The sequence below is a fragment of the Phycodurus eques genome, chromosome 13 (genome assembly GCF_024500275.1).
Source record: "Phycodurus eques isolate BA_2022a chromosome 13, UOR_Pequ_1.1, whole genome shotgun sequence".
Lineage (NCBI taxonomy): Eukaryota > Metazoa > Chordata > Actinopteri > Syngnathiformes > Syngnathidae > Phycodurus > Phycodurus eques.
In genome coordinates, this window is record NC_084537.1 from 10453192 (window position 1) to 10479750 (window position 26559).

The 26559-nt window shown below is 39.8% G+C and overlaps 3 protein-coding genes across 4 annotated transcripts in view; 1 reads left to right on the forward strand and 2 right to left on the reverse strand.

Moving 5' to 3' along the window:
• Positions 1-637, forward strand: part of zgc:55943 (uncharacterized protein LOC406337 homolog) — a 9473-nt gene extending 8836 nt beyond the window's left edge. The window contains exon 6 of the mRNA XM_061693387.1: positions 1-637. This exon is cut by the window's left edge and continues 512 nt beyond it. The gene's annotated coding sequence lies outside the window, so the exon portion shown is untranslated.
• A 4974-nt stretch (positions 638-5611) lies between these two features.
• On the reverse strand, positions 5612-10214 carry tsen15 (TSEN15 tRNA splicing endonuclease subunit). The gene is made up of 4 exons (XM_061695188.1): positions 9931-10214; positions 9765-9846; positions 8487-8622; positions 5612-7167 (listed from the first exon to the last, which is right to left on the reverse strand). The coding sequence occupies exons 1-4, from the start codon at positions 10027-10029 to the stop codon at positions 6972-6974; spliced, it is 513 nt and encodes a 170-aa protein (XP_061551172.1). The 5' UTR covers positions 10030-10214; the 3' UTR covers positions 5612-6971.
• A 4876-nt stretch (positions 10215-15090) lies between these two features.
• Positions 15091-26069, reverse strand: zgc:153115 (uncharacterized protein LOC768186 homolog). 2 transcript variants are annotated; one of them, XR_009769703.1, is made up of 3 exons: positions 25242-26069; positions 18370-21214; positions 15091-17268 (listed from the first exon to the last, which is right to left on the reverse strand). XR_009769703.1 is itself a non-coding variant. In XM_061694675.1 (2 exons), exons 1-2 carry the CDS (start codon positions 25780-25782, stop codon positions 20973-20975), a joined length of 783 nt encoding a protein of 260 aa, XP_061550659.1. In that variant the 5' UTR covers positions 25783-26069; the 3' UTR covers positions 15091-20972. The 2 variants fall into 2 exon arrangements, 1 of the variants encoding a protein (XP_061550659.1); XM_061694675.1 differs by having other exon boundaries at positions 15091-21214.
• Between the last annotated feature and the right edge of the window lie 490 nt (positions 26070-26559).

The following is a 26559-nucleotide window of genomic DNA, read 5'->3' on the forward strand; positions in this document are numbered from 1 at the left end:
TTTATACAAAATACATCCAGTGTCACAGTAATGTTCCTTGAAATGGATTGATAGGTTTGATTGAACTGAATTTCTTTGCCTTGAGTCATGTTTTCATGATTTGCTTTTTCATTGATAGTTTTAAATTAGCTTCAGATGAAGCTTGCGGATTAAAAGATAACAACAACAAAAAAGATGAACAATTGAATTAGTTGTATGTACAATAACAGAGTAATACTATCCGCACAGATGTTTCATGCATGAGGCCCACTCTCTCTATCTGCCTCCCTGAAAGTCACCAGGTTGGCTTCTGAATTCCAGAAAACAGTATGAATCTCTTTTCTACAATTTCTGGGCCAAATCTAAATGTCGGCCAACATTCCTTTGTAATATATTTATGTGAAACAAGGCTCAGGGTCGCTTCCTGTCATCACTGCACATTAAGACACTTGCACGCACTCACACGATCGGCTTTCTATGTAATGACCCGCTTGGGTGAAGTCACGCATTAGTCGGAGTCTGTATTTCACTCACCAGTGTTACTGTGCAAGTCTATGTTGGTCTTCTGTTTTTCTAGAAAAAAATAAAAGTGGTTTTAAACTTATCTCCACTGCTGTGAACCCACATTTATTAACTGTCAACAAAAGTACAACCCCAATTCCAATGAAGTTGGGAGGTTGTGTTAACCATAAATATAAACAGAATACAATGATTTTCAAATCATGTTCAACCTATATTTAATTGAATACACTACAAAGATAAGATATTTAATGTTCAAACTGATCAACTTTATTGTTATTAGCAAATAATCATGGCTGCAACACGTTCCAAAAAAGCTGGGACAGGGTCATGTGTTACAAAAACTGTTATCACCTTTTCTTTTAACAACATTCAACAAATGTTGGCGAACTGAGGACACTAGTTGTTGAAGCTTTGTAGGTGGAATTCTTTCCCATTCTGGCTTGATGTACAGCTTCAGCTGTTCAACAGTCTGGGGTCTCCGTTGTCGTATTTTACGCTTCATAATGCACCACACATTTTCAATGGGAGACAGGTCTGGACTGCAGGCAGGCCAGTCTAGTACCCACACTCTTTTACTACGAAGTCACGCTGTTGTAACACGTGCAGAATGTGGTTTGGCATTGTCTTGCTGAAATAAGCAGAGGCGTCCATGAAAAAGACGTTGCTTGGATGGCAGCATATGTTTCTCCAAAACCTGTATGTACCTTTCAGCATTAATGGTGCCTTCACAGATGTGTAAATTACCCATGCCATTGGCACTAACACAGCCCCATACCATCACAGATGAACTTTGCGTCCATAACAGTCCGGATGGTTCTTTTCCTCTTTGGCCCGGAGGACACGACGTCCACAATTTCCCAAAACAATTTGAAATGTGGACTCGTCGGACCACAGAACAATTTTCCACTTAGATGAGCTCGGGCCCAGAGAAGCCGGCGGCGTTTCTGGGTGTTGTTGATAAATGGCTTTTGCTTTGCATAGTAGAGTTTCAAGTTGCACTTACGGATGTAGCGCCGAACTTTATTTACTGACATTGTTTTTCTGAAGGATTCCTGAGCCCATGTGGTGATATCCTTTACACATTGATGTCGGTTTTTGATGCAGTGCCACCTGAGGGATCGAAGGTCACGAACATTCAATGTTGGTTTTCGGCCTTGCCGCTTACATGCAGTGATTTCTCCAGATTCTCTGAACCTTTTGATGATATTATGGACCGTAGATGATGAAATCCCTAAATTCCTTGCAATTGTACGTTGCGGAACATTGTCCTTAAACTGTTCGACTATTTTCTCACGGACTTGTTCACAAAAGGTGAACCACGCCCCACCTTTGCTTGTGAATGACTGAGCAATTCAGGGAAGCTCCTTTTATACCCAATCATGGCACCCACCTGTTCCCAATTAGCCTGTTCACCCGTGGGATGTTCCAAAAAGGTGTTTGATGAGCATTCCTCAACTTTCTCAGGCTTTTTTGCCACCTGTCCCAGCTTTTTTGGAACGTGTTGCAGTCATAAAATTCTAAATTAATGATTATTTGCTAAAAACAATAATGTTTATCAGTTTGAACATTAAATATCTTGTCTTTGCAGTGTATTCAATTAAATATAGGTTGAACATGATTTGAAAATGTCATTGTATTCTGTTTTTATTTATGTTTGACACAACATCCCAACTACATTGGAATTGTAAAAGTTTAACCTGTAATAATTGATTTTTCCGCTTCTGGTATGTTATAACAAAAAGCCGTTTAATCCTTTATTCAATATCCTTGCTATCCAACTTAAAGGTCCATCAATGTACTAATATGCTCTTTGTCCTCACGAGTAAAATAATTCAGTGCACTGGTAGAATGACTGTCTCGGTAAAAAAAAAAAAAAATAATTCCCACGACTATCTTCCACTCCTATTCTCGTACAGTGCAAATGCTTTTTTGCTTGTTCTACTTGCTTGGCCTCTGTTTACATTTTTCTTTCTGATAAACTTGTTTTTCTTCTTCCAAAGAAATTAGCAGTGATTCCTGGATATTTTTAAAACTGTTGGACCGTACATTTTGTAGATAGTCAGTCATTGCCATATTCCAATATTTTTTTATATCCCCTCACCATTACGTGAGCGTGGCCTGCTAATCAGCACAAGCCTGCTATTAGCAACAAGACCAGCAACAAGATGCCTCCCTTTTCCACTGAAGACTATCAAAAACTGCTACAGAAGACGGCATTCCTGGAACCAAAAATTCACCGCCTTGAAGTGTATGTGGAGGTAAATAAATGCACAGTCAGGGAATGAAACCATTCTATCGATGTCTCAAAATGGTGACCAGGAGCATGCTAACAGCCAGCCAGTCAGCTCCACAAAGAGGACAGATGTGCATTGTGGAAACGGTAATGGATCATCCAGCAGTTCTCCCTGGAATTTAATAGGAGCAAAACCAAAAAATATGTGACTGCATGCAAAAGGGAGGACAGAAGACCAGTATATTAGCGAGGAATCCGGCTGGCCTGCGTTGAGTGCTTCTACAAACCAGAGAGAGCAGCCGTGGATGGTTGCTACAGCAAAGGTAAAAAAAAAAAAAAAAAAAAAAAAAAAAGAGAAGAGGAATCAATTCAACGCAAAACATTGACATCAGACTAACAAACAGATTTGAGCCACTTTTACAAGACCATGGCAAAGAATGCTCACCCCCACCACCACTGAAAGGTATGAAACAAAATCATACAAGAGAAAAATGACACCCCAAACGTTAATAGTTGGTGATGGAGCTATCAAGGATGTGAAAATTTTTTTTGCAGTGAGAAGCTAAGTATTGTGGTTTACAAACTATATGGTGTATGATATCTCTAAAAATATCATGGAGATCACTAATGAGCACCCAACTGTGAAATCTGTCATTATACACACAGGGGCCCTAAATTTTGTCAAGCAACAATCCGAGGTACTGAAACAAGATGTCATTGATCTAACAAAAGTGCAATGTTTGGATGCTGAGGTTTTCGTAAGTGCACCTCTCCCAATGGTATGATCTCGAGATGAATGTTTCATAGGCTTAGGCAATTAAATAAGTGACTTAAAGAAGTGTGTACGACTCTATCCGTGACCTTCATTGACAATTTCTGTATTTTTTGGGATTGCGAACAATCTTTACAAGGCAGACTGTTTCTGTCTCCCCCCACCCCTCCCGCCTGAAACCAACATCTACCAAGATGCGAACGGCCCCTCCTCCACCAATGACGAATCTTAACTCCAAATCTGACTTATATGTGCGGGGTCATGGCGGCCTGAAGAAGTCAGACCCTTGTGGAGATCAGGCATTTTTTATCCCTGTAATTAAAAAGGACAGAAAGTCGGTTAAGGAAATGAGGCACAACGAAAGTAGAGCTACTAGATTAGGAGTATAAAATGCCAAATTATTGGCTACAGTTATCTCTGCAAAGTTAGCTCCACTTAACATCAGGTCACTGTCGATTAATGACATCATTACGACCAATGATCGAGACTTCTTGCTCCTTAATGAAACGTGGTTGACAGAATGTAGCTGTAACACCATTCGAAATGAGGCAACACCAACAAATATTTGTTTCATGAACAAGTGTTGAATAGGGAGAAAAGACGTTGGAATTGCTGCTTTTTAAAAAAATCATTATTTCAGTGTAAAGAAATTATATTGGGGGATTTTAGCTCTTTTGAATATCTCTGTTTTTTAATACAGGGTAATCCACAGGTTATTACTTTAATAATTTATCGACCTCCAAGATACAATGTAAAATTGATGGAGGAATCTTCAGAACTGCTGTCAGTTATCTGTACTGACTAAAACCATTTTGTCATAATGGGAGACATTAACATTCACGTTGACAATAGGATGGGGAAAAAAATCCAAACAAGTCCCTGCTATACTGGACACATTAGACCTCTCTCAACAAATAAAGAGTCCAGCTCATACTCAAATTCACATCTTAGACCTGGTAATCTCTAAGGATGTTGAGATTTTATCAGTGGACATTAGGGACTTGGCTATTTCCGATTATTTTTGTGTGTTTTTTTTTTTAAATTACAGATTCTCACAAAAGTTCTGGCAACCTCTGTGTGCTTATTAAAAAAGGTGCATACTGTCGCTGTGTCACCAACAGTGAATGCAGAGACAGTTGATGAACGTTTGGATCATTTCACCTGGAATTCTCAAATGTCATGGATAGTGTTGCTCCTATTAAATCTAAGACAACATTAAACTGACCAAAAACACCATGGAGGAACACTTGTATGGTAAAGGCCTCTATGCTTCCATGTTAGCAAACAACAGACCCATCTCAAATATCCCCTTCATAGCCAAGATTGTCGAGAAGTGCTTTTTAACCAACTCAGCGATTACATGAACTCGAATGAACTTTTTGACAAATTTCAATCACCTTTCCGAACTCATCACAGTCCAGATTCAGCTCCTATTAAAGTCCTAAATGATATAAGGTTGAACACTGACTTGGGAAAGATGTCAGTTCTTGACTTGTTGGACCTCAGTTCAGCGTTTGATAAAGTAGATTATAACATATTTCTGAACAGGTAGGAAAACTGGGTAGAACTAAATGAAACAGTCCTTAAGTGGTTCAGATCCTACCTGGAGGAAAAAGAGTTATTTCGTAACCATTGGAGGTTTTCAATCTCATTGAATGGCAATGACATAACGGGTCCCTGAAGGGTCAGTTCTCGGACCCCTCCTGTTCAGCCTGTCTATGCCACTCAATTTTGAGAACCTTAATGTTGACTACTATAATTATGCTGATGAGACACAGTTATATCTAGTAGTGTCCCTAGATGACCACAGTTCTTTTTGCACAAATTGTTCCGGCATTACCAGATTATAGCAACCTTTTATTGTTCAGTGACTTTTTTCCCCCCAATGTCTTTATGTCTCAAAGGTATTCTCTGTCACTTGACTGTCTGTTGTCGTACTAGAGCAGCTCCAACTACCGGAGACAAATTCCTTGTGTTTAAGAGATACTTGGCAAATAAAGATGATTCTGATTGTGATTCTGAGGTGTTGTGTCACTGTCTAAATCAAATAAATAACTGGATAAACCAAAACTTCCTCCAATTAAACCACAACAAAACCAAGGTAATTGTTTTTGGCAGTAAAGAAAAGAGGTTTACTGTTAGTAAATACCAGGGGTATCTCTAATAACCAAAGACCAAGTCTGAAACCGTGCTTATAGATTCCGACCTGACTTCCAGTAGTCACAGCAAATCAATTACTAAAAGAGCCTTCTACCAGCTGAAGAACATATCCAGAGTGAAGTCTTGCATGTGCCAATCCATCACATCCCATCCATGCTTTTATCTCAAGTAGGCTTGACTATTGCAATGGTTTTCTTACTGGACTCCCCCAAAATAACATTAAATAGCTGCAACTCATTCAGGACGCTGCATCTCGGGTTCTGACCAGAACAAAGAGGTCAGAACATATTACTCCAATTCTAAAGTCTGGCTCCCAGTCAGCTTTAGAATAGACTTCAAAGTTCTGCTACAGATCTATAAATCATTAAATGGTTTAGGTCCTGAAAATATGAAACAAATGCTAGTAGAACCCAGTAGGGCTCTGAGCGCTACAGACTCTTGCTACTGTGTGACATTTCTGCACAATAGTAGGACAACTATGTTTCTAGTGCGGCAAAACTGTACACTATTTGACATATGCGTGCTACTAGTACTACTAGTAAAAGGCTATCTATGGACTAAAATAATTTTATGTCTCTACTAGTACACAGTTGTCAACTAATGCACAATTTCGCCTCACTAGTAACATTCAGTTGTCCTACCAGTATGCACAAATGTCATACATGTTATAGAAAAGACCTACTAGTTGCATGGCATTGCGCACTAGTAGTGTGTAATTATATACTAGCAGTGTATGGAAAGCCATTTGAGTCTCACAGGTATTGTAATGTTCTTTCCACACCTAGTGCCACTTTTGGCCTACTAGTATGGATTTTATTGAATATCCTTGATTTTCAGCTTAATGTCGTACTAGTCGTCCAAAAATGGCACTAGTCGTAGAAAAACATTACAAGACACCTTTATTTTACTAGTGAGCTGAATTGTCTTCGTATTGAGGACAATGAGTGTAACCCCTTACCCTCAATATCAAGGATCTCAAATAAATACTCAAAGTGCTTTTAAACATGGTCTTTTGGCAGAATATACGCATGGATATGAAATGTTAACGCAGCTTCTTGCTTGACAATGACTCAAAGAGAGCCCAGACTTATATCCAGATGAAAATCTTTGAGGTGACCTGGAGGATGAACTGCAGGAACTTTTGCAAATTTATATACCATCATAAACATATAAGCAAGCGATCATAGGAACTCTGATTACATAAACTCAAAAGTCACCAGCCAACTGAGAGGTAACCTCTTAACAGGTTCCTAGGAGGGCACTGCGGATAAATCCAATCCAACCAAAGTCCAAACAGATACTCGATCATTTGTGGCTCCCACCGGATGCCAACTGATGCTGTCGTCTCTTCCTGTGGTGCCGGCGTCCCACGTCTTGGAAGGGGCCTACGGGTGGGTCGGGGGTCACCAAGCCATCAGTCAACCTTTGGTAGACCAGCGTGGAGTCCGAGGCCACAGCACACAGCAACATAGGAAATCCTCTGTCCAGAACGTGTCGAATACTGTAAATAAGTAAGTACATTTTACTTATACAGTAGTCCCTTGAGATGCGAGTTTAATTCATTTCATGACCATGCTCTCATCTCAAAACACATTTCCCTATTATTAAATGAATGGAAATGCAAATAATGTCGCAATATATTGTAAAATATAGTGATAAAAGCATAATAGAAGAGAACGTAAACTGAACTGGTTTTATGAAGTGTAATCAGCACACACACGCATGGTTCGTTTTGCGGTCAGTTATCAGTTCAGTTCGTTACACAGTGACTCTTGGGAAAATCAATTATGTATTGTATAATTAAAACTGAAAGTATATCTTCACAACATTATTATTAATTATCATTATTATTTTAACTATTTTTCATTTATCAGAAATATCTATTTGTTGTTAAATATTAGGACATGCAAACAATTATCATCTTTTCTAAACACCACTACTTTGGATTTGAGTCAAAACAAACAAAATGTGCTTTAACTGCAGACTTTCAGCTTTAATTTAAGGGTATTTACATCCGAGTCAGGTAAACGGTGTAGGAATTATAACAGCTTTAAGGGGGCTGGCGAGTCTAGCTGCGTGTTAACAACTTACGTTGCTCAAATACTGTAGGTCTGACGCATATCAATATACCAAATTAGGACTCACAAACGTATATACCGTTCGAGGTTTGTTTCAGCACTATTCAATTTCTGGGAAACATGTCCAGACCTTTTTTTCCTACCTAAAATGCTGCTCCAGAGTCAAACAAATGCTCAAATCAAATCTCTTTGGGAGGAACTTGTAGATGTTGAAAATGTAGTTTTCTGTGGAAGATCACGACGCATTGACAGCCCCACAAACGGGCATCGTTACTACGTTACCCAGAATTCAACACTGGCTCAACCACGCACATCGCCATCTTGGCTTGCATTAGTGCAACTGCTCATTGCTTCGCCACAATCGTAAATGAGAAAAAAAGAATTGTGCGTGTCTATGAACCTAACAGGACACATGTAGACCGAACCAAAACAGTTGAACCGAACCATTTGGACGTTTTAAAAAAAAACGTTCCACCCCAAGTACAAACACTCTTTGTTTTATGGTTAGTTTGACACTAAACTCCAACTTGTAGGGGCAATCAACAGCTTGAAGACTCCTTTTTTGAAGGACAATTATTAATTATATCAATCAAAGTTAAATACAACTCATACCTAAGCAAATGTTTGAAAAAAAAACAATTAAAAGATTAAATGCCAAGGTATTGGACTTAAAAGTTAAATACAACTGAACTGTACTTAAATGTACTGTACTGAACTTAAAAAATAAGTTTTTCTTTCTCACATTCTGTGGGTCAAAGACCGATGCACAGGCAGCGGGAAAACTGACTGGATGGCTGATCCTTCCTTCTCTTTCCCTTCCAACAGTACGAGCTCGAGTTCATCACTTTTAACACAGGAAACCTCCTTCCATTTACGCACTGCAAACAACCAGGCAAGGGCAAGTTTATTTGTATAGCACCATTTATACACAAGGCAAATCCATAGTGCTTTACAGAGGCAAAATAATAATGATTAAGTCAAAAGATGAAAATGAACCGTTGGAGCATTAAGTTGATATCCCTGACATCCATCTTGAGGTCCATGTACTAGTGCTCTTTGTCCTCACTCGTAGGACAACTTTGGTATACTAGTACGACAGCCATGTTACTAGTGAGGTAAAACTGCACTAGTCGACAAACTTATGCTACTAGTACTACTAGAAATATAAAATTCCACAAGTTAACATCATCTTGACTTGTAGTACTATTGTGTGTGATCCATGTTTACTTTAAAGGTCCCGTATTTTGGCTATTTAGACCTCCATAGAGTGATTCTCTAACATGGACTTAGTATAAAAGTGTCAATTTCATTTACAAATACACCTACGTTTTGTCATACGAGTGTCCAGAAAAGGCACCCGTCCGTGACAGTTACTTCTGTTTGACCCCGTTTTGTATCCACTTTGTCCATATTTGGCTAAGACCGCCCCCTTTGCTCTGATTGGTTGCCTCCGTGTAGAAGACCCACTTGTGAAAACACACGCGTTTATGTTGACAGCGCTGGCTCGGGAGTGGAAAGGGAAGGCGGAGATCTTCGCAAGTGATGTAGATAAGCTCGAGAATATCAGATGACCTGGTTTCAGGCCTCTAGACAGAAACATTTATGAAAGTAAGGAATGCGTGGATGATTTTAATTCATATTTCACGTGTTTACTGAGACACCATATAGACAATATTATATCCCAAATACTAGAAAAAGTTGGTTTGGCAAAATATATCCCCTATACTGACATGGCTCCTACCCAGGTGTATAATCAGACTGGTGAATTGGTATCGGTGCATTTTTTACGAGGATGAGTACAGATGTATAGTATCTGTATCGGTGCATCCCTAGCAGAAATATTAGGTAGTAGTGAAAAAAGCGTTACTAGTACGACACAGTCAAAGTGGGCCAAAGTCTTACCAGTGAGGACTAAGAGCGTACTTGTACTTGGGCCCTAAAACTGGATATCAAATTAATGCTCAAAATGTTTTACATACTGCTGTCATGTTTTCAGCTGGCTTCAGTTTCTGAAACGTACCCTCAGTGAGATCCATGTAAACAAGGAAAGCAGCATGGATTTGTTCATTGTCTTCCACCTCGAGGTTCTTCATCTTGAGATACTAAACAGAAGATACACACAGTGTATTTGAGAAATACATTTATTTAGCAGGTTGATCACTGCAGTCGTATACAAACACACTCACCACTGGATGCTGTAGCATCCAGTTTGAAGACTTTTCGGATTTGTCCATGACAGAAGAATCCAAAATAACAACCGAGCCACGCCGTTGGTCGTACGGCATGTGTGATATGGGGCTGCTAACCACCTTTCAAGCCTGTTCTCGATGAAGGTTTGCCATACTAGTTGTCCACTGTCGTCCTGAATCAATTATCTTGGCGAAGACGTGGATAAAACACACAGAATAGTGGTGATTTGTCGCTTGCCACGTCGTATCAGGACAACAGGTTGACGAATTCGAACGCACCCGCACAGTGACTGCGTGTGTGCAACACTTGAATATGTCCCTCAAGGAACACGCAACAAGTTAGGTTCCTACTAACGATTTATAACACGTTCTGCGCAAAAAGTTACAAATATAGACAGGTGGCAAAAGTATGAATGACAATTTTTTTTAGTGTATATATAATATTGTTTCTCATAATATTTGCAAAGTTTATGTCTACAATAAATTAATTACCACATTAACGAGCTACATTAATGCAACAGATGAAATTATATTTATTTTATTTATTAATTTATTTTAAGAAAATAATAATCCATGCTCATTTTTAAATTATATTATTTATAATTAATGTAATTATTAACTTAGCCTCTGGAACACATGGGGGAAAACTGATGCTATAAACGTATGTGGAAATAAGTGTAAAACAAACAGACACATTTGAAGAAGGCTAATACAAGATGGCGTCCGTGAATAGGAAAAAACTGGGATGAAGATTTCTAATTAATTGTAATTGTATTGATAAATTCAAACAATGAAAATATGTTAAATTTAAATGTAAAAATGTAAAATTGTTCAAAACCAATTACCAAGTTATTCAATGAGATAAATGACTGCAAATGCATTTTTATTCATTCATGCCATTGAATAACTTAAGTTAATTATAATTAATTAACCATTTAGTTCATTAAAATGTTACATTCTTTTTTAATTATTTTATATTGGTGATTATGATGATGATGATGATGATGATGATTATATATGTTTACTGTATTTAAAATAAATCATTAAACCTGTGGTTCTCAGACTTAATACAGCAAGTACCAAGTGTTGATTAAAAAAATAATAATAAATGAGGCAGAGGTTTTATTCCTAAATGTTATAGTTAATATTGTAAGCCAGCTGAAACATTATGCAAAGTTTGAACATTAACATTGGTCTTGAATATGAGGAAAAATAAAAACAAATACTTAAATCATTCCTAAAGATTAAATGTAAATGCATGTGCTTAAATTAAATACAACTGAACTGTACTTTAAAAAAGTACTGTACTTGAAACGTAAACAAAATAATGCATGTACAATGACCATAGAGACATTGTTTTTATTTTAAATATTTAGTTTCTCACCCTCCGTCTTTGTGTGCATTGGTACGCTGATATGAATCTCTCTCGCTGCTCAAGCCCACCGTGCTGATCACCATGCTGGCTCGCAACGCACAGCACACACAGTTCATACTTTGTAGAGACAACTGAATAGCTTTTTCTTATGTTTTTGGGGAAAAATACTTCCTAACCCCTAAATCAGGAGTGGGCAAAGTATAGCCCCCGGCCCACTACGCATTTAGATTATCAAATGTTCTATTATACAGAGCCTTTTTTGGGGGGGGGATCTGGACCAAACTTAACCTACTTTTAGCTACTGAGATATTAAATCACTGATTTCACAAGTGACAAATAATGTTGGTGTATGTTATTGCTTCCTGATTTGTGTCCTTGTAGTTATGTTAGCTGTAACCTACTGCAGACCAAGGACCCGGAGCAATGGGTGAATGGAGTCGGTAACCTGGTACACCCAGGATACTCTCACTGGACTTTGGGGTATATGCTGTTGCTGCAAGGGGCCAATAAGCTCCTGCAGACTCAACCGAGCAAAATGCAGCCTGTTGATGAGTTATTACCCATCATGTTCTACCAGCACCCCAGGTTAGTGCCCCAAATCTTGATTTTGGACCAGCTGACAGTAAAAGTACTCACACTCAGTAGTTAAGTAGAATTAAAGATACTTGTGTAAAAGTTGAATTATTGATTCACCCGCTTTATTTAAGTAAAAGTAAAAAAAAAAGTACTGACTCTGAAATCTACTTAAGTAAAAAAGTAGAAAGTCCAAATCAAATTTTACTATTATACTGTATATACCGTATAATGTATACGGTATATACAGTATAATAGTTGGTACAACAAAAATAAAACCAATGACATAAAAAAGCCAAATTAGCTCATGAAAACTGAAAAACTGTACAGTGGTGCCTTGTGATACAACTTTGTTCAGTGACCAGACTCAATGTACAGTATCTCAAATCATCTTTCCCGATTGAAATGAGTGGAAATGCCATTAATCTGTTGCAGCCTCCCAAAAAAAGCCACCAAAGAAATGTGTAATGTTTTCTAATAGTAAAAATAGCACTGCATAACAATGTACTTTATAAAAACCTACTGTAATGATTATTTAATTAGAATACAAAGAATAAAACAGTTTTTGACATTTTTTTGCTTCAACTCAATGGACATTGTGCTTCTCCTTCTGGAGTGCGCACCTTGGAGACCTAGGGCAGTATAATCTACAGTAGACATGGATATTAACACATAAGGAAGAGTTTCAGAACAGACTCACCAAGCTGCTCTTATATTAGTCATTTTTCGCAAAGGATAAATAATATATGCATGTGATTATAGTTATATTTTCTGTTTATATGTGTTTTTGCGGCGGCACGGTGGGCGACTAGTTAGAGCGTCAGCCTCACAGTTCTGAGAACCCGGGTTCAATCCCTGGCCCCGCCTGTGTGGAGTTTGCATGTTCTCCCTGTGCCTGCGTGGGTTTTCTCCGGGCACTCCGGTTTCCTTCCACATCCCAAAAACATGCATTAATTGAAGACTCTAAATTGCCCGTAGGTGTGAATGTGAGTGCGAATGGTTGTTTGTTTGTATGTGCCCTGCGATTGGCTGGCAACCAGTTCAGGGTGTACCCCGCCTCCTGCCCGATGATAGCTGGGATAGGCTCCAGCACGCCCGTGACCCCAGTGAGGAGAAGCGGCTCAGAAAATGGATGGATGGATGTGTTTTTGCAGCATTTTTTTTATCTCTCACTCAAAGGGTTATAAAACTGTGAGATCAATGCTAGTTTTGTTAGTTTGTCTATGGCGTTTTGCATGGTGTGTTAGCTTTGAGCTAAATGGACTCATCTAAAACAAACCTATGTGGTTGTTTTAAATACAAAGTGTGTAATTCTTATTGTTTAATGTTTAGTTTGGCATTAAACAGCTTGAAGGCTCACTCTCTTGAAAAACCAAAGACCAACTCCGAAACCTTGGTGTACTGATAGATTCAGACCTTACTTTCAACAGTCATATTAAATCAATTACTAAAACCGTCTTGTACCATCTGAAGGACATATCTAGAGTGAAGGCTTGCATGTGCCAAGCAGACCAGGAGAAGCTCCAGGAGAAGCTCATCCATGCTTTTATCTCAAGTAGACTTGACTATTGTAATGGTCTTCTGATTGGACTCCCCAAAAAGAGCATTAAACAGCTGCAGCTCATTCAGAATGCTGCAGCTCGGGTTCTGACCAGAACAAAGAGGTAAGAGCATATCACTCCAATTCTAAAATCTTTACACTGGCTCCCAGTCATCTTTAGAATAGATTTTAAAGTTCTGCTACTGGTCTATAAATCACTAAATGGTTTAAATCCCGAATACATGAAAAAAATGCTCATGGAATATAAACCCAGTAGGTCTCTGAGATCGACAGACTCAGGTCAAATAGTGGAGCACAGAGTCCAAAGCAAACTATGGTGAGGCAGCATTTAGCTATTATGCTGCATAGAAATGGAATAAAAAATGGAACAAATGGAATAAGGAATAGAGTGACGTAAGCCCCAAGTGTGAATGTTTTTAAGTCCAGGTTAAAAACTCTTCTTTTTTCTCATGCTTTTTAGAGCATTTCCACTTTTAAATGACATTTCTTGCACTGTAGGCTGTTTTGTTTTAAATGTTTATAAGCTATTTTTTCCCTTAGTTTTTAAATGCTTTTAATCATGTAAACCACAGGTGTCAACCACAAGGCCCGGGGGCCACATCCGGTCCGCCAAATCCTTTTATGTGGCCCGCCAAACCAAATCTTTTGCCTCAACTTCCATGATTCTTGCTCAATTTTCAAATCGTCATATATCGCAAGCATTTTTAGCAGTTTACACAACTCCTTTTTACTGTAACTTGAATAATAGTTGAACAAACTATTATCCTTGACTTCTGCTTTTAAAACTACTTATCCATCAATTTGTTGTGTATATGTAAAACTATATGTAATACGATTGATGAAGCAATGAACCATTCATTTCATGGTTACCCAGTCATAATGCCCCTTTAAGGGAAACCGTAACTACAATGTGGCCCGTGACAAAAATGAGTTTGACAACCCTGATGTAAAGCATATTGAGTTACCTTGTGTATGAAATGCACTATATAAATAAATTTGCTTTGCTTTATTAGGCAAGAAGAGAAAAATCATATATATCCAAAAATGTAATTAGCATCTTCAGAAACATGTTGCAAATCATGAAATTTCATTCAGACATTTTGGCATTAAGTTTAAAAAATATTACTTTGGAATAATTTTTTTCTTAGAAATAATTATGACCTTTGATGCTTAACAACTGCTAATAATTCAAATACTTCTATCAGCAAAATGTATTGATTTTCATCCATCCATCCATTTCAACACAGCTTATCCTGGTTAGGGTCGCGGGACGCTGGAGCCTATCCCAGCTGACTTCGGGCGAAAGGCGGACCACACTCTGAACTGGTCGCCAGTCAGTCGCAGGGCACATATAGACACGGACAACCATTCGTACTCACATTCACACCGTCACTGAGTGGGAACTGAACCCACGCTGCCCGCACCAAAGTCAGGCGAGTGTACCACTACACCATCAGTGACATGTATTGATTTTGAAAAGGAAATTCAGTGGGCAGTGTCTTTACCGTTATTGATCAAATTATATAAAAATAATGGATCGCCAACTGCGTTTTGAGAGCAGATATAATGATTGATTTTTCATTTTAAATGTCAAATTTAGACATCTCAAATTATCGAGTCAACACATAATCCACAATAAATAGACGAATAAATTTAGGGCTTTTTATTGATAAAAAAAGGAAGAAAAGCATTTGTCAAGCCAACAATGGAACCCTTTTTTTAAATATTAGCACTGTTCCATGTCACAAAAGTAGTTATGAAAGGAATCAAACCACACAAATGATACGCTTTGTAATAAATTAATCAGCGAAAATGAAATAAAACATGCTTGTGTCACACAGGAAATCTAGAAAGTCCAATGCGGAAAACTGAACAAACCTGAGAATATAAATATCAAAACAGCTTGTTGCAGCAATTATTTTGTACCACCAATTCCTCCTATTGTCCTTAACTAAAGCTTTCATAACAGATTTTTGTTGTTTTAATTACATTAATGTAAAAAAATTAGGCATAAAAAATAATTAAAAAAAATCCTTCTTTGTACAATGTGCATATCCCAATTAGTGTGTGGCTAGAGAAATTATCTCTTTTATTATTTTTTTTTATTACCCTGAGGGGCAGCACATAAAAAAATAAAAAATAAATCCAAAGTAGATAATGCTTCCAACAAAGTACATTCAGTGATGTGAACAAGATTTGGGCTGAGCTCTTTCACAATTGATTTCCGCAGTGAATTGACAGCCTACCAGTATGTTTTTTTTTTTTTTTTTTTGCTTAACATTTCAAAAACTCTAAAGTGGAGCAAAATTCATGCGGTTAAGACATTACCGCTTCACGTCAACAGAAATTTGATGAGAAGTGTGCGAGAACTGCGATGTTAAGGTTTCAATGACAGAAGCATGTTGGATGGATTTTGCAAGGGAAAAAAAGAGCAGAAAAAAAACTGAGGTATGTTCTTATTGCATTATTGTAGCTTTAAAACCTGGAGAGTCTGTGTGAGGACACATGTTTGTGTGAGAGGAAAATGACAGGAGTACATCCACCAGGAGGTGAGGAAAAATAGGTAGTTTGTGTAAATCCATGTTAAACTTTCTGTGAGTCCAAAGTCACTGCCAGCAGCAACTGAAAACTAATCAACAGGTCTTAAAGAAAAAAAAAAGCTGACCAAATTTAAAAACATTTACTACAATGAGTACAGTTTCCCATTGGTATGAACAGTGAGACGATTTGAGTCAATATCACCATAAGATGCCTTTGAGATGTCCTCATTTCACCTAAAGTCTGAACATTTCCATTCACTTAAGTTCATATTCATTGTACTGAGTATATGTTTTGCTGTTAGAAATGCATATTGGTCAAACTCCCACACTTAAAAACACAAAAACAGCAACGTGACATTGCGGACAGGTTGGTCAAAAACAGGGTGGACATTTTTGGAGAATGTTAGCATTTTATAAGCACATAGTGGACCTTAACATAGCAACTTAACAAATATATTTTCAATTTTTGAAAGGTGTGTATATCAATTGATATTTCACTATGACAGTGTGGACATGTTAAGCTTGAACATGTCTACCTACACACATAAAATGATGGAAAATTACCAAACATAACTAAGTATTTACCCTTTAGCCACTGTCTCAGCTTACAGTGAAGAAGACAAAATGCTGGTCGTGATGTCACTGAAAACATCAGAGGGTTTCCTGAAGGGCCAGTTACCCCATAATGACAAAATGCTCAATATGATCATGAGAATAGAATATGCATCATCAACAGGACTCCTGTTATCAAATAACATCAGTAAAACCATGCAGAAATGTTGTAGATTTACTATTATGTAATCACTTTTTACACACACTAGTTAGCAGTGCAGTGTGTGGGACCTGCCAAATTAAATTTCCTCCAATGGGGGGGGGATCATATAAAATGAAACAAACATTTTACTGTTATCATTAGTCTGGTACATGTGTAAATGTTTAGCCACTTACATAAGACATCAGAATTTAATTATTCTGATACATTCTTGCGATGATCAAGTGATTCTGATGAGGACACCAAAGGCACTCCAGAGTGATATTGACCCGTGTATAAAGTTGCACTATTGGTCGTTGCTGGAAAAACAAGGACATCTGTCGCGTGCGGGTGAAACAGTCAAAACAAATCCGGGTCTGTCTGGGAAATCAAATCACATTTCATTACCCTTTCTAAAAGCACTTAGACTGAAGGCAGTTTGACAACCCAGCAACAACAATTTTGAAAAAGTTCCACAGTGTTTGCTTGAAGACGCGTAGTAACACTGCCCTGACGCCTTTTTAACCAAGTACAACTGCAAGACAAACAAAAAGACATATTGCATAAAGAGTATGTGTAAAGAGCCCAAATAGTGGACATAGTGTATATATACCTAGAGAATGATCAAACTGTAAACATGGTGCAAAGTAGTTTTAACATAGTTTAAGGCTTTCAGAGTCTCCTGAAGAGGTGTTTGTTGAGCTAAAGGAATAGGTCCATGCTGGGCAAACAGTGTTGGGAAAAACTGAGGTTTGCTTCACTTCATCGTGCATGCATGCATGCGTGAGTGAGTGAGTGAGTGAGTGTGTTGCCGTGTGACACGCTACATTTTGGTGCCATTGAAGTTGTTTGAAATACACTACTCACAAAACATCTCCATTCTTTTGGTGCCATTGAAGTTGTTTGAAATACACTACTCACAAAACATCTCCATTCTCTAAATTTGACAATGCACAACTTGCTGTTCCAATACTCTTACAAGGGCGACCACTTCTATGCCTTTCTGTGACTCCTCCAGTCTCTCTGTCACAACCCAATGACGACACCGTAAGCTCAGTGGCCACTAAGCTTTTAGAGTGACTGAAGGAGTCACGCAAAGGCATAGAAGTCACGGTTTTAAGTAAGTAAGTGAAAGTAAGTTCACCTGTAAAGGTTATAGAGCATTTTAGGTTCATCCTGAAATTATGCTAAGATCCCTAACATTGTGTGAGTAGTTATACCTCTAGTTTTACATTGCCTCCCAGCAAAGTCAACATTTTGATGTCAAACAAATGATTTTATACAAACACATCAATAAAAAAGGAGCCATTTCAAAAAACATTATCTGCAATAAGTTGTCTTACAACATTGCATTGCTGTAATCTACCAGAAGAATTTTCAGTTAACATTTTTGCCCAAAGTGGGTCAAATTGAAACCAGTAAGAGTCAAACTGAGTTTTACACTCAAGCTAATACTAGGAAGTTATTGACAGTTCAACTCCATTAAATTATGCTGACCCCTGTTGGTTTGGAGTCAAGTGACGACAACAGACGGGTTGTGTTTTCCTTGTGTTTGTATGCATGTCTGTATGCAGGACAATACAAAGCAGTAGAAAAGAAAGTTTGGACACTCTTTGAACTGATGAAATGACTTAACTGGTTAAATCATGTCACATGGGTTTATGGACGCCATGTTGTCAATCAGAATCTCCATCACATTTACAGTCCAGGCATGTGGTAAATTAGGTATGTTTTTGGCATTTTGTCAGTGGATTTTTGGTCATTTTTGTTATCTGGCTTGAAGCTGTTTCATTTGTCCCGGACAAGGTGTGCAGATGCATCGTTTCCTGAAAAACACAGAAAGACGACGCCTGTGGGAGGTAAAACCTATATTAATAAAATATTAATTAAACAAAATGTAGCATCATGAGAATTACATGTATTGAACCATACCACATTAACTTTTGTCTTATCAAAGTCCTCCAGCTTAATGCTAACACATTATGCAAAACTCCATAGACGGGATAACAAAACTATCATAAATGTTGCAGTAGTTGTGACTCTTTAAGCAACAAATATTTGAACACAAACAGTGCAGCAGCTCATATATTCTTCATCCTCTGTATAACATGACTAATGTTACTGCAGCTAAGTTGCGAAGGTTTTCTTCATGTTACATTCTCAAATCTAAGAGCATTATATGCATGTATTTGGTTTCAAATCAAATATATATCATGTGATATATTTTTTAGAGGGGAGTGCCATTGCCAATGCACCCACATCCTTGTGACAGCCATGGTAAAAAATTAAATTAAAAAACCAAGGGAGGTTGTCTTAATCATCGTAGCCTATTTTTTATGATGTTCACTCACTGGTCATGATGATCATCTCTTATGAACATGGAAATGAATGAAAATAGTCAATTGTGTTGCATTGCATAGTGACGTTATGTCAAGCTGCGTTACAATATGGAGCTCGCGTATGTCACTGTCCAGACTTTCTTTTTACGGCTTGAGTGGTGGGCCGGAATGTCACCAAAGATCAACAGATTAATTTGGAAAATGGGCATTTCTCCAGTGAATTTGGTATTTGCTCTCAAAATGATGGTTAAGCGCAATCTCCTTAGTTTCTTATCACAATAAGCGTTTTATGAACAGAAAAGTTGAATCACATTTTGTACCCGTTCTTAGTCCCAGACAGCTCAGCAGTACCACATGAACGCCGCAGGGCAAGAGTCTTATTTATTTATAAGGCTGCTGTGTGAGGAAAACACCCAAACCTGAAGGATATTCTGTTATCTGGTTTCACAGCACTTATGGACTTGATGCTTTAACTTTGAAGATACCGCATCAAAAATCACAAAGCAAAATTAGCTATATATGCTAAAAAAAAAAAAAATCTTGAAACATAAAAGCACACTCGCGTACACACCAACACACACTTGCAAAGCCTTCCTATCAAGCCCATACTGTTACCCCTAATATAAGGACTACATCACATGTATTAATTCTGCTGCTAGTAGCATTATACTTTTTCTACTTCAAAAGCTTAAAGCTTATATACATTTGCATCATCATTAGACATAATACTAAGACGTATTATGTGTCAGCGTTCCCAGGGTGCTAAAGGGCGTCGGCTTAAGGATAGCGTGCAAACAGCTCTTCAACAGTGAAGCTTGAGCCACTTCATGTCCGAAGTAGTATTTGAGCTATGGTTAAATTTTATATAAAAGGAAACAACTTTGATGATGCTTTAAATGCAATAAAAAAAAAGGAATGTATCACCACTAAAAGTTGCAAAAACATGGAAAGAATAGAAAGAATCTTCTCGTTGCTGCCGTGCTAAGCTACCATCACAATATTATTGTGCCACCCACAGTAAATAAATGCTACTGTAGAGTATGGCAACAATTTACAAAGTAACCACTAGATAACAGAGGAGATTTGGCTGTTATGTGATGTGCAGATTTTGACAAGAAAAAGGAGGAAAAAAAATCCCTGCAGATTGTGGAAGTCTGAGATTACTTAAGGGTTGGGTTTATTTGGTCAACTCAAATTTGCTTTTTCGATTCCAACTATCATCAGATCCCGCCTGAGAAAAGAAACCCAAATTTTGTTTGAAAGCAAAAAAAAAACATTTATTTTCTGTAAATCTTACCATACCATGAATGTCTGTTTCAAACGACAAAGTATGTTGCTTTTTTTTTTGTACTCAAAGTCTACACCCGAGATATAATTCCATTATTTGCTGGTGTGATCCTTCCAGCAGACCTATTGTGTCCCAAAATTAGAAATAGAAAATCTTTTTTGACATAGTACAATTAAATGAATTGTGCAGCTTCACATTTGACTGGATTTCTCTTCCATCCGTCACCTTTAAAAAGACAGGTGTTCCACTATATTTTAACACCGCACTTTTGATTCGCCTGCAAGTGGCGATTTGAAAACAAAGTGCAACAGATGCAACTTATTCCAGGAATCGATTAAGTGGAATCGAAAAGCACATCGAAATCCGCTGTTATGGATTTGGAACTGGTTTAATTTCAGTACCAGCCCATAATACCAACCCTTTTTATAGTTGCAGGTGGAATGTGGTCACATAGCTACTTGCCCCTCACATCCAGCCGTGTGTCGATTTTTGTATGTGCGCCTCTTAAGCACAACATAGCAATGCTGAACTTTTTTCTCAATGAACCAAATTCTAGCTGGTTAAAACCCCCTTGTGACCGCCTGCCCCAAAACCCCGAGTAACCTGAACCATCTAATGTTGGACAGTCATGCTGGGAGAGGACATGCCCTTGTTGCGCCCCAACATGGCGGGCTGGAAGTCAGGGTGGCGCCGGGCGTGCTTGATCAGATGGTCGCTGCGCATGAAGCGCTTGTCACACAGCGGGCACAGGAAGCGTTTTTCTCCCGTGTGCGTGCGGGTGTGGCGGGCCAGCTCGTCTGAGCGGGCGAACTTCTTTTCACAGTCGGGCCAGGTGCATGGGAACGGCCTCTCGCCTGCAAAACAGGAGCAGCGCGTCAACAAATTACGTCTGGACAGCTTGGTAGTGTTTGAGTATGCTGATTAGTCTATCCATCCATCCATTTTCTGTACAGATTATACCACGTAAAATTTTATTTCACATTATTAAACAACAAAATGTACATGTGAGGTGCGGGTATCATTCTTTTCCACTTGGGGCTGCCATTCTTGGTTTCCACACTATAATGACTTTGGGAGGCTGTGGCTTGAAAAGGCGGGACCTGGCCTGGTGAGAGACGTGGGCGTTAGCGAATGAGCGTGTAGCGTCATGAGCTCAGGTTAGCGGTTGGATGTTAACTGTCTAACCGTTAGCCATTCTGCGTACTCCTGGGTGCCACGGCATGTAACAACTCGTGTATGAATGTGCTTATTACATGTTCATTGTGTTACCGTTTGTTAACCACTTGCAGGGGCATTACAATACGCTATATTAAAGTAGCTAACATAGATACCTTGTGTTGGCGATCATAGAGGTATTTCATTAGTGAGTTCTGCTTTGCAAATTGTACTTTTATCTTCTTTTTAAAATGTGAAATGACCTCAGACTCAGGACATTCTTTGTCTATTAATGCAATCTATCGTCCTGGCTCGCCACCATCGCAGCAACTTATTTCTTCACTGAGTGGTGCGTCAGTCTGCACCAGTAACATTAGTTTGTGTGGAAAACTAATCACTGGAAAGATTTGAGGCAGAGATATTGCTTTGACTTCTTTATTTTTTGCTAAACCAGTTAGTGAGTTATCCGATTAATCGTTGAGCTAGTTGCCACAATGCAGTGTTACATTATAGTGGTACCTCGACTTAAGGCCTCTTTATACTCCTGCAGTCGCGCGGCCGACAACGCCCGCATTGCATTAGTTGACCGACGAATTGGCCCGCGCGGCCCCTCTGTGTAGTTTGACGCACACATGGCAAAAATTGTTGCTGCGCGTAGAATGCCACGGAGATCATCTCTCGTGATTGGTCCGTTTTAGACACATGCTGTGATGATGTAATCAGCGTTCCTCCCGGTTCCACAAAGCACCTACGCCGGTGTCTTCTCGATCGATTTTGCAGCATAATTCAACGTATTATCTGGTCATCTCGGTCCATTTGTTCTAGCAGACTCTGTCCACGGTCGCCATTGTTGTTGTTGTTGTTTTGTTCCTTATTACGGAAAGGAAAGTAAAAACGGCTCCCGGAAATGGCCCAAAAATGCAGAGGAAACTCCACCCTGTGGCGTCCTCTCCAATACCAGCCGTAGCGACACCCGCGACTTGGAGAACTGCAGCACACTTTCAAAACAGCGCGCGTGGGTTGCGCTTGAGTATAAAGGCAAAGTGCGTGCGGGATAGCCGCAGTGACGTCAGCGCGGTCACCGTCCGCGGGAGTATAAAGAAGCCTTTAAGAGTGACCAGTGTCCTGACTTACAAGTTTTGAAACACAAGCCGTCGCTCTGCCAATTTTATGTCTTACGTTTCAAGCAAAAATTTCTGTTCTGAGTGCTACATAGTGACAGCTCACTTCGCAACAAACAGCAATTTGGCAGATAGCAAACAATTAAAAAGCAAAAAAGTTTACTGTAAAACACAAAATAAAGAGGTTTACATGTGTATTTATCCAAACCACATTAAATTTGTTTTACGAATGTTTTTTGCTAACACACGAGCGTAGTCATGAAACAAATCCAATGTGCAAGTAAAGGCACCACTGTATTTTCATATTCTTCAATGACTAGCACTTGGCTCTCTATTACAAGAAGATGGCATGGTTTTAAGTTTTTATGCTCAGGCCAAAGCCCGGTCTAGTTTAAAAGTAGTGCTTTGGCACCATTTTCTGGGATCTATAGGCAATTGAACACTTTTTTAGAGGTGGCGTTAGTTACGCAAAGGTTTTCGCTATTTGCAGCAGGGCTTGGTCCCTACCTTTGCAAGTATTTATAAGGTATTTATTTTTCTAAATGTCAACCTAAATGTTCATGAGCTGTTTAATAGCAATAAACTCAACTAAATTAAAAGCTTGCAGGGATGTCATAGTTATGTGATGCATCAATTATATAGGAGCTTTCACTTTAATCAAAGCTAAAGCCTGGATCAGACTACAAGACAAATTTGGGCTATAAACGATTGCACGATTGATGTCAGACTACTGCCATAAAATCTTCCCGTAACTCAGTCAGACAGTGGCAACACTACACATGTATTCTGATACCACCACATCCCATCTTTTACAACCACTAGGCTTTATTTTGTCAAATCAAACCGTAACCAGAAAACATATCATCGGTCAACATGACTGTATACACCCATTACCATGGTGACCACAACAATGGATCGCGCCAATGTATTGTGTCTGTGTGTGTGTGGGGGGGGGGGGGGGGGGGGGGGTTGAATCATGGTCTAAAGCTTCATGGAAAAATTGGTTTGTGCGCTTTAATAAATGTTGACAACAGCGATCAAGTATGTTGACAACATCAAGCATGGAAGGTGATTCGCTGGTCATACTACGCAATCCTATTTGGTGACGTCAAGGTGGCTGTCGGAGAGTTGTCATTGATATGTCACACTACATGGAAGATGTGTAAAAAATAAATAAAACTAATAATCAAACATGCTAGACTTTTTATTTTGACATCATAGGGCTGCCGTGGGGCCTAATCGTTGGTCGAGGATTATGTCACACGACAAGAAGTTTTGTCGTTCCCAACAAAATATGTTGGGCCCGATCTGGGAAATCGCCCGCGATAGCTAATCGGCCCAATATCGGGGCTAAAATCCTGTCGTCTGATCTAGGCATGAGGTAGGGAGAGGTAAGTGGTTTAGTATATTTGTTTTATTGGCACACCCATACGCCGGTACTATGCATTGTTTTATTGTATAATTAACAACTTTTAGCAACAATAGTGTGCCACAATGTGGTTTATTTCTATGTAATTGTACAGTAAATATATCGAGGGGCGGGGGTTAAACAGCAAGGATTCAGATCCATCAGATTAGTTTTTGCGAAACTACTGCGAGCCTTAATCTCCCACAGGCCAACACGACTCGAGTAGGATAAAAGAGGAGGATGCTCGGAGCCATTTTCAAGATCACAAAGCCAGCAGGCCACGTTGTTGTTGCGAACACTTTTGTGGGCGATCCCATCGCAGTTTTCTTTGAGGCATTTCCTGTCCATAATCCGTGTGCGCCTGCTCACGATCCCGAAAGCACCATTCACCCCCCCCCCCCCCTTTTTACCCCCCAAAAGGACCACTTGGTCATTTTAGCTCACGAGGAGGAGGTCTGACTCACTTGTGTGACCGAGCACCTTTAAACGTTGCAGGTTTCAATGCTGTCGGCCTTTTTTTTTTTTTTTATTAAAAATATTTTCAAGTCAGTTGGCAGAGGGGGGAAACTTTCTTACTTTATTTTACGATTAGGAGGATTCGGATTACATTTGACTGACAACTGTGTTCGACATTAGGGTATTGTAAAACCTTGTTTCCCGAGCCTCCTTAAACGTCACATGCGACGTTCAATGTTGTCGATCTTTTTTTAGTTTCCGTTAAAAGATGTTCACGGTAGGAGGAAACAAAACGTAAAGTTGTATTCCAAAAACTGAATGTAATATGCAGCCATTAACTGGAGAGACAGTGTCTGGGAATGAAAACGCTGCGGTTTCGCCTTACGTTCATTTCATATGCAAATCGAGTCGGGGAAGAGGTTCGTCACCGGTTTTAACGGCCAGCCCAGTTCTTTTGTTAGTTTACTTCTTTTGTCGGCGTCGCTAAGGGGGTAGTTTATTCTCTCCACCCCCGTTTTGTTCAACAACAGGTTGAGGGATACATTTGATTAAAAAAAATAAACTGCCATAAGATAGGCTAAGTTCACACAAAGCGGAAGGAAGCACATTACTGTCCTAAAAAGTTATACAGTTCGTGGTTGCCGTGTTGCCTTCATTGGACTTACGGAAAAGGAAGAAACTGAGCTAAAGGCGTCAACCATGGGCCAAAGCATGTGACCTCACTCACTGTTGTTTCCATACCTGTGTGGGTCCGGATGTGCGCTTTCAAGTGGGACGATTTCCCATAAACTCTGTCGCATCCATCAAAAGTGCAGTGGTGTCTCTTCACGGGGGAACGAGGGGGCCCCACGCCTCCTCCTCCTGCCCCCGCGCCAGCCCTCGGCGGTTGCTGTCCGGGAACCGGGGTAGCGGAAGGGGTCATGGTAGGGGTGGTGGGGTCCGACAACGTGGTGTAACCGCTCTCCCCGCCGCACGAAGAGTTGCTGCTCTCAGAGTAGGCCGACATGGGCCGGAACTTGCCGTGGAGGTCGGTGAGGATACCGGCCACCGTCATCATGTTGGCCCCCTCCAACCTCAGGGTGTCCCGCACTTCTCGGTCCTCACTCGAGCCATCGTGCTCTCCTGGGGGGAGGCCCACCACCGCGGCGGCGGTGCTGCTGCTGCTGCTCTCCTGGCTGGCGGCGACGAGGGCCACCGGGGTGGGTCTGTGCAAAACGGGGCCGCTCGATATAGAAACCAAACACTCGGCGGCGAAGTAGTCGGAGGACGCAGTGACCGACATTGTTGGTCCAAAAGTAGCAAAAATAAATGAGGCGGTGGGGGGTTCAGCCAGGCAGGAGGGGCTAACTACTGTAGTCTGCTCCCGACCTCGTTTTCATCAAACTCGACGGAGCCGCACATGTAAACCCCATAAAGCGGTGCCGTAATAGTCAAGTACATCAAAGAAGCAAATAAGTGGATAAAAGTGGGCTAAAATTGTGCCAATGCCGCCGAACCAACATGCGTGTACCCCACCGACTGACGGCTCATTGTGTCTGAGTGAGCCGGTGGTAAACCTACGCCCCCTGAACCGGACTGCGGCTGCGTTCACGGCCCAACGTTTTTAAAAAGTGACCCGCTCCTACGTACGTGTGAATTTCATCAAATACAACACGCTCGCGTCATTTTGTGTGTGCAATGTCCCAAATTCACGGTGCTATAATATCCAAGCGCAATTTTAATAGCTAACGTAGACGCGAGGGTTGCCCACGAAACGTGTATCTAGTGGTTCTTTTAGATGGCGTTCATATATCTTATTTTTTCCCAGTGCACGAATGCATCTTTAACGACAGACTGTCTGACGTCGCAGCACGGGCGTGGACCCGTGGCGGCCTGGCCGGTGCATCGTGGAAGGCTGGCAGGCAGCTTGAGCAACGATGGGGGGAGGAGTGGAGGATGAAAGCCGTGTGGGATGATTGGGACTTTTTTCTTTAAGTTAAAAACGGACATGGCTTCCAGAAATCCATTGTTTGTCTTTTCAAAGTCCAAAACAGAGACACTAGATGGCTCTGTTCTCTTA

Excerpts from the sequence above, each read along its gene's own strand:
- zgc:153115 (XM_061694675.1), bottom strand. The coding sequence starts at position 25,782 with ATGTCGGTCACTGCGTCCTCCGACTACTTCGCCGCCGAGTGTTTGGTT. Across the intron at positions 21,215-25,241 it reads GCACATCCGGACCCACACAG|GCGAGAGGCCGTTCCCATGC; the intron begins GTATGGAAACAA and ends CCTGTTTTGCAG.
- tsen15 (XM_061695188.1), bottom strand. The coding sequence starts at position 10,029 with ATGCCGTACGACCAACGGCGTGGCTCGGTTGTTATTTTGGATTCTTCT. Across the intron at positions 9,847-9,930 it reads GGATGCTACAGCATCCAGTG|TATCTCAAGATGAAGAACCT; the intron begins GTGAGTGTGTTT and ends TCTTCTGTTTAG. Across the intron at positions 7,168-8,486 it reads CGGTCTTTGACCCACAGAAT|TATTCGACACGTTCTGGACA; the intron begins GTGAGAAAGAAA and ends ACTTATTTACAG.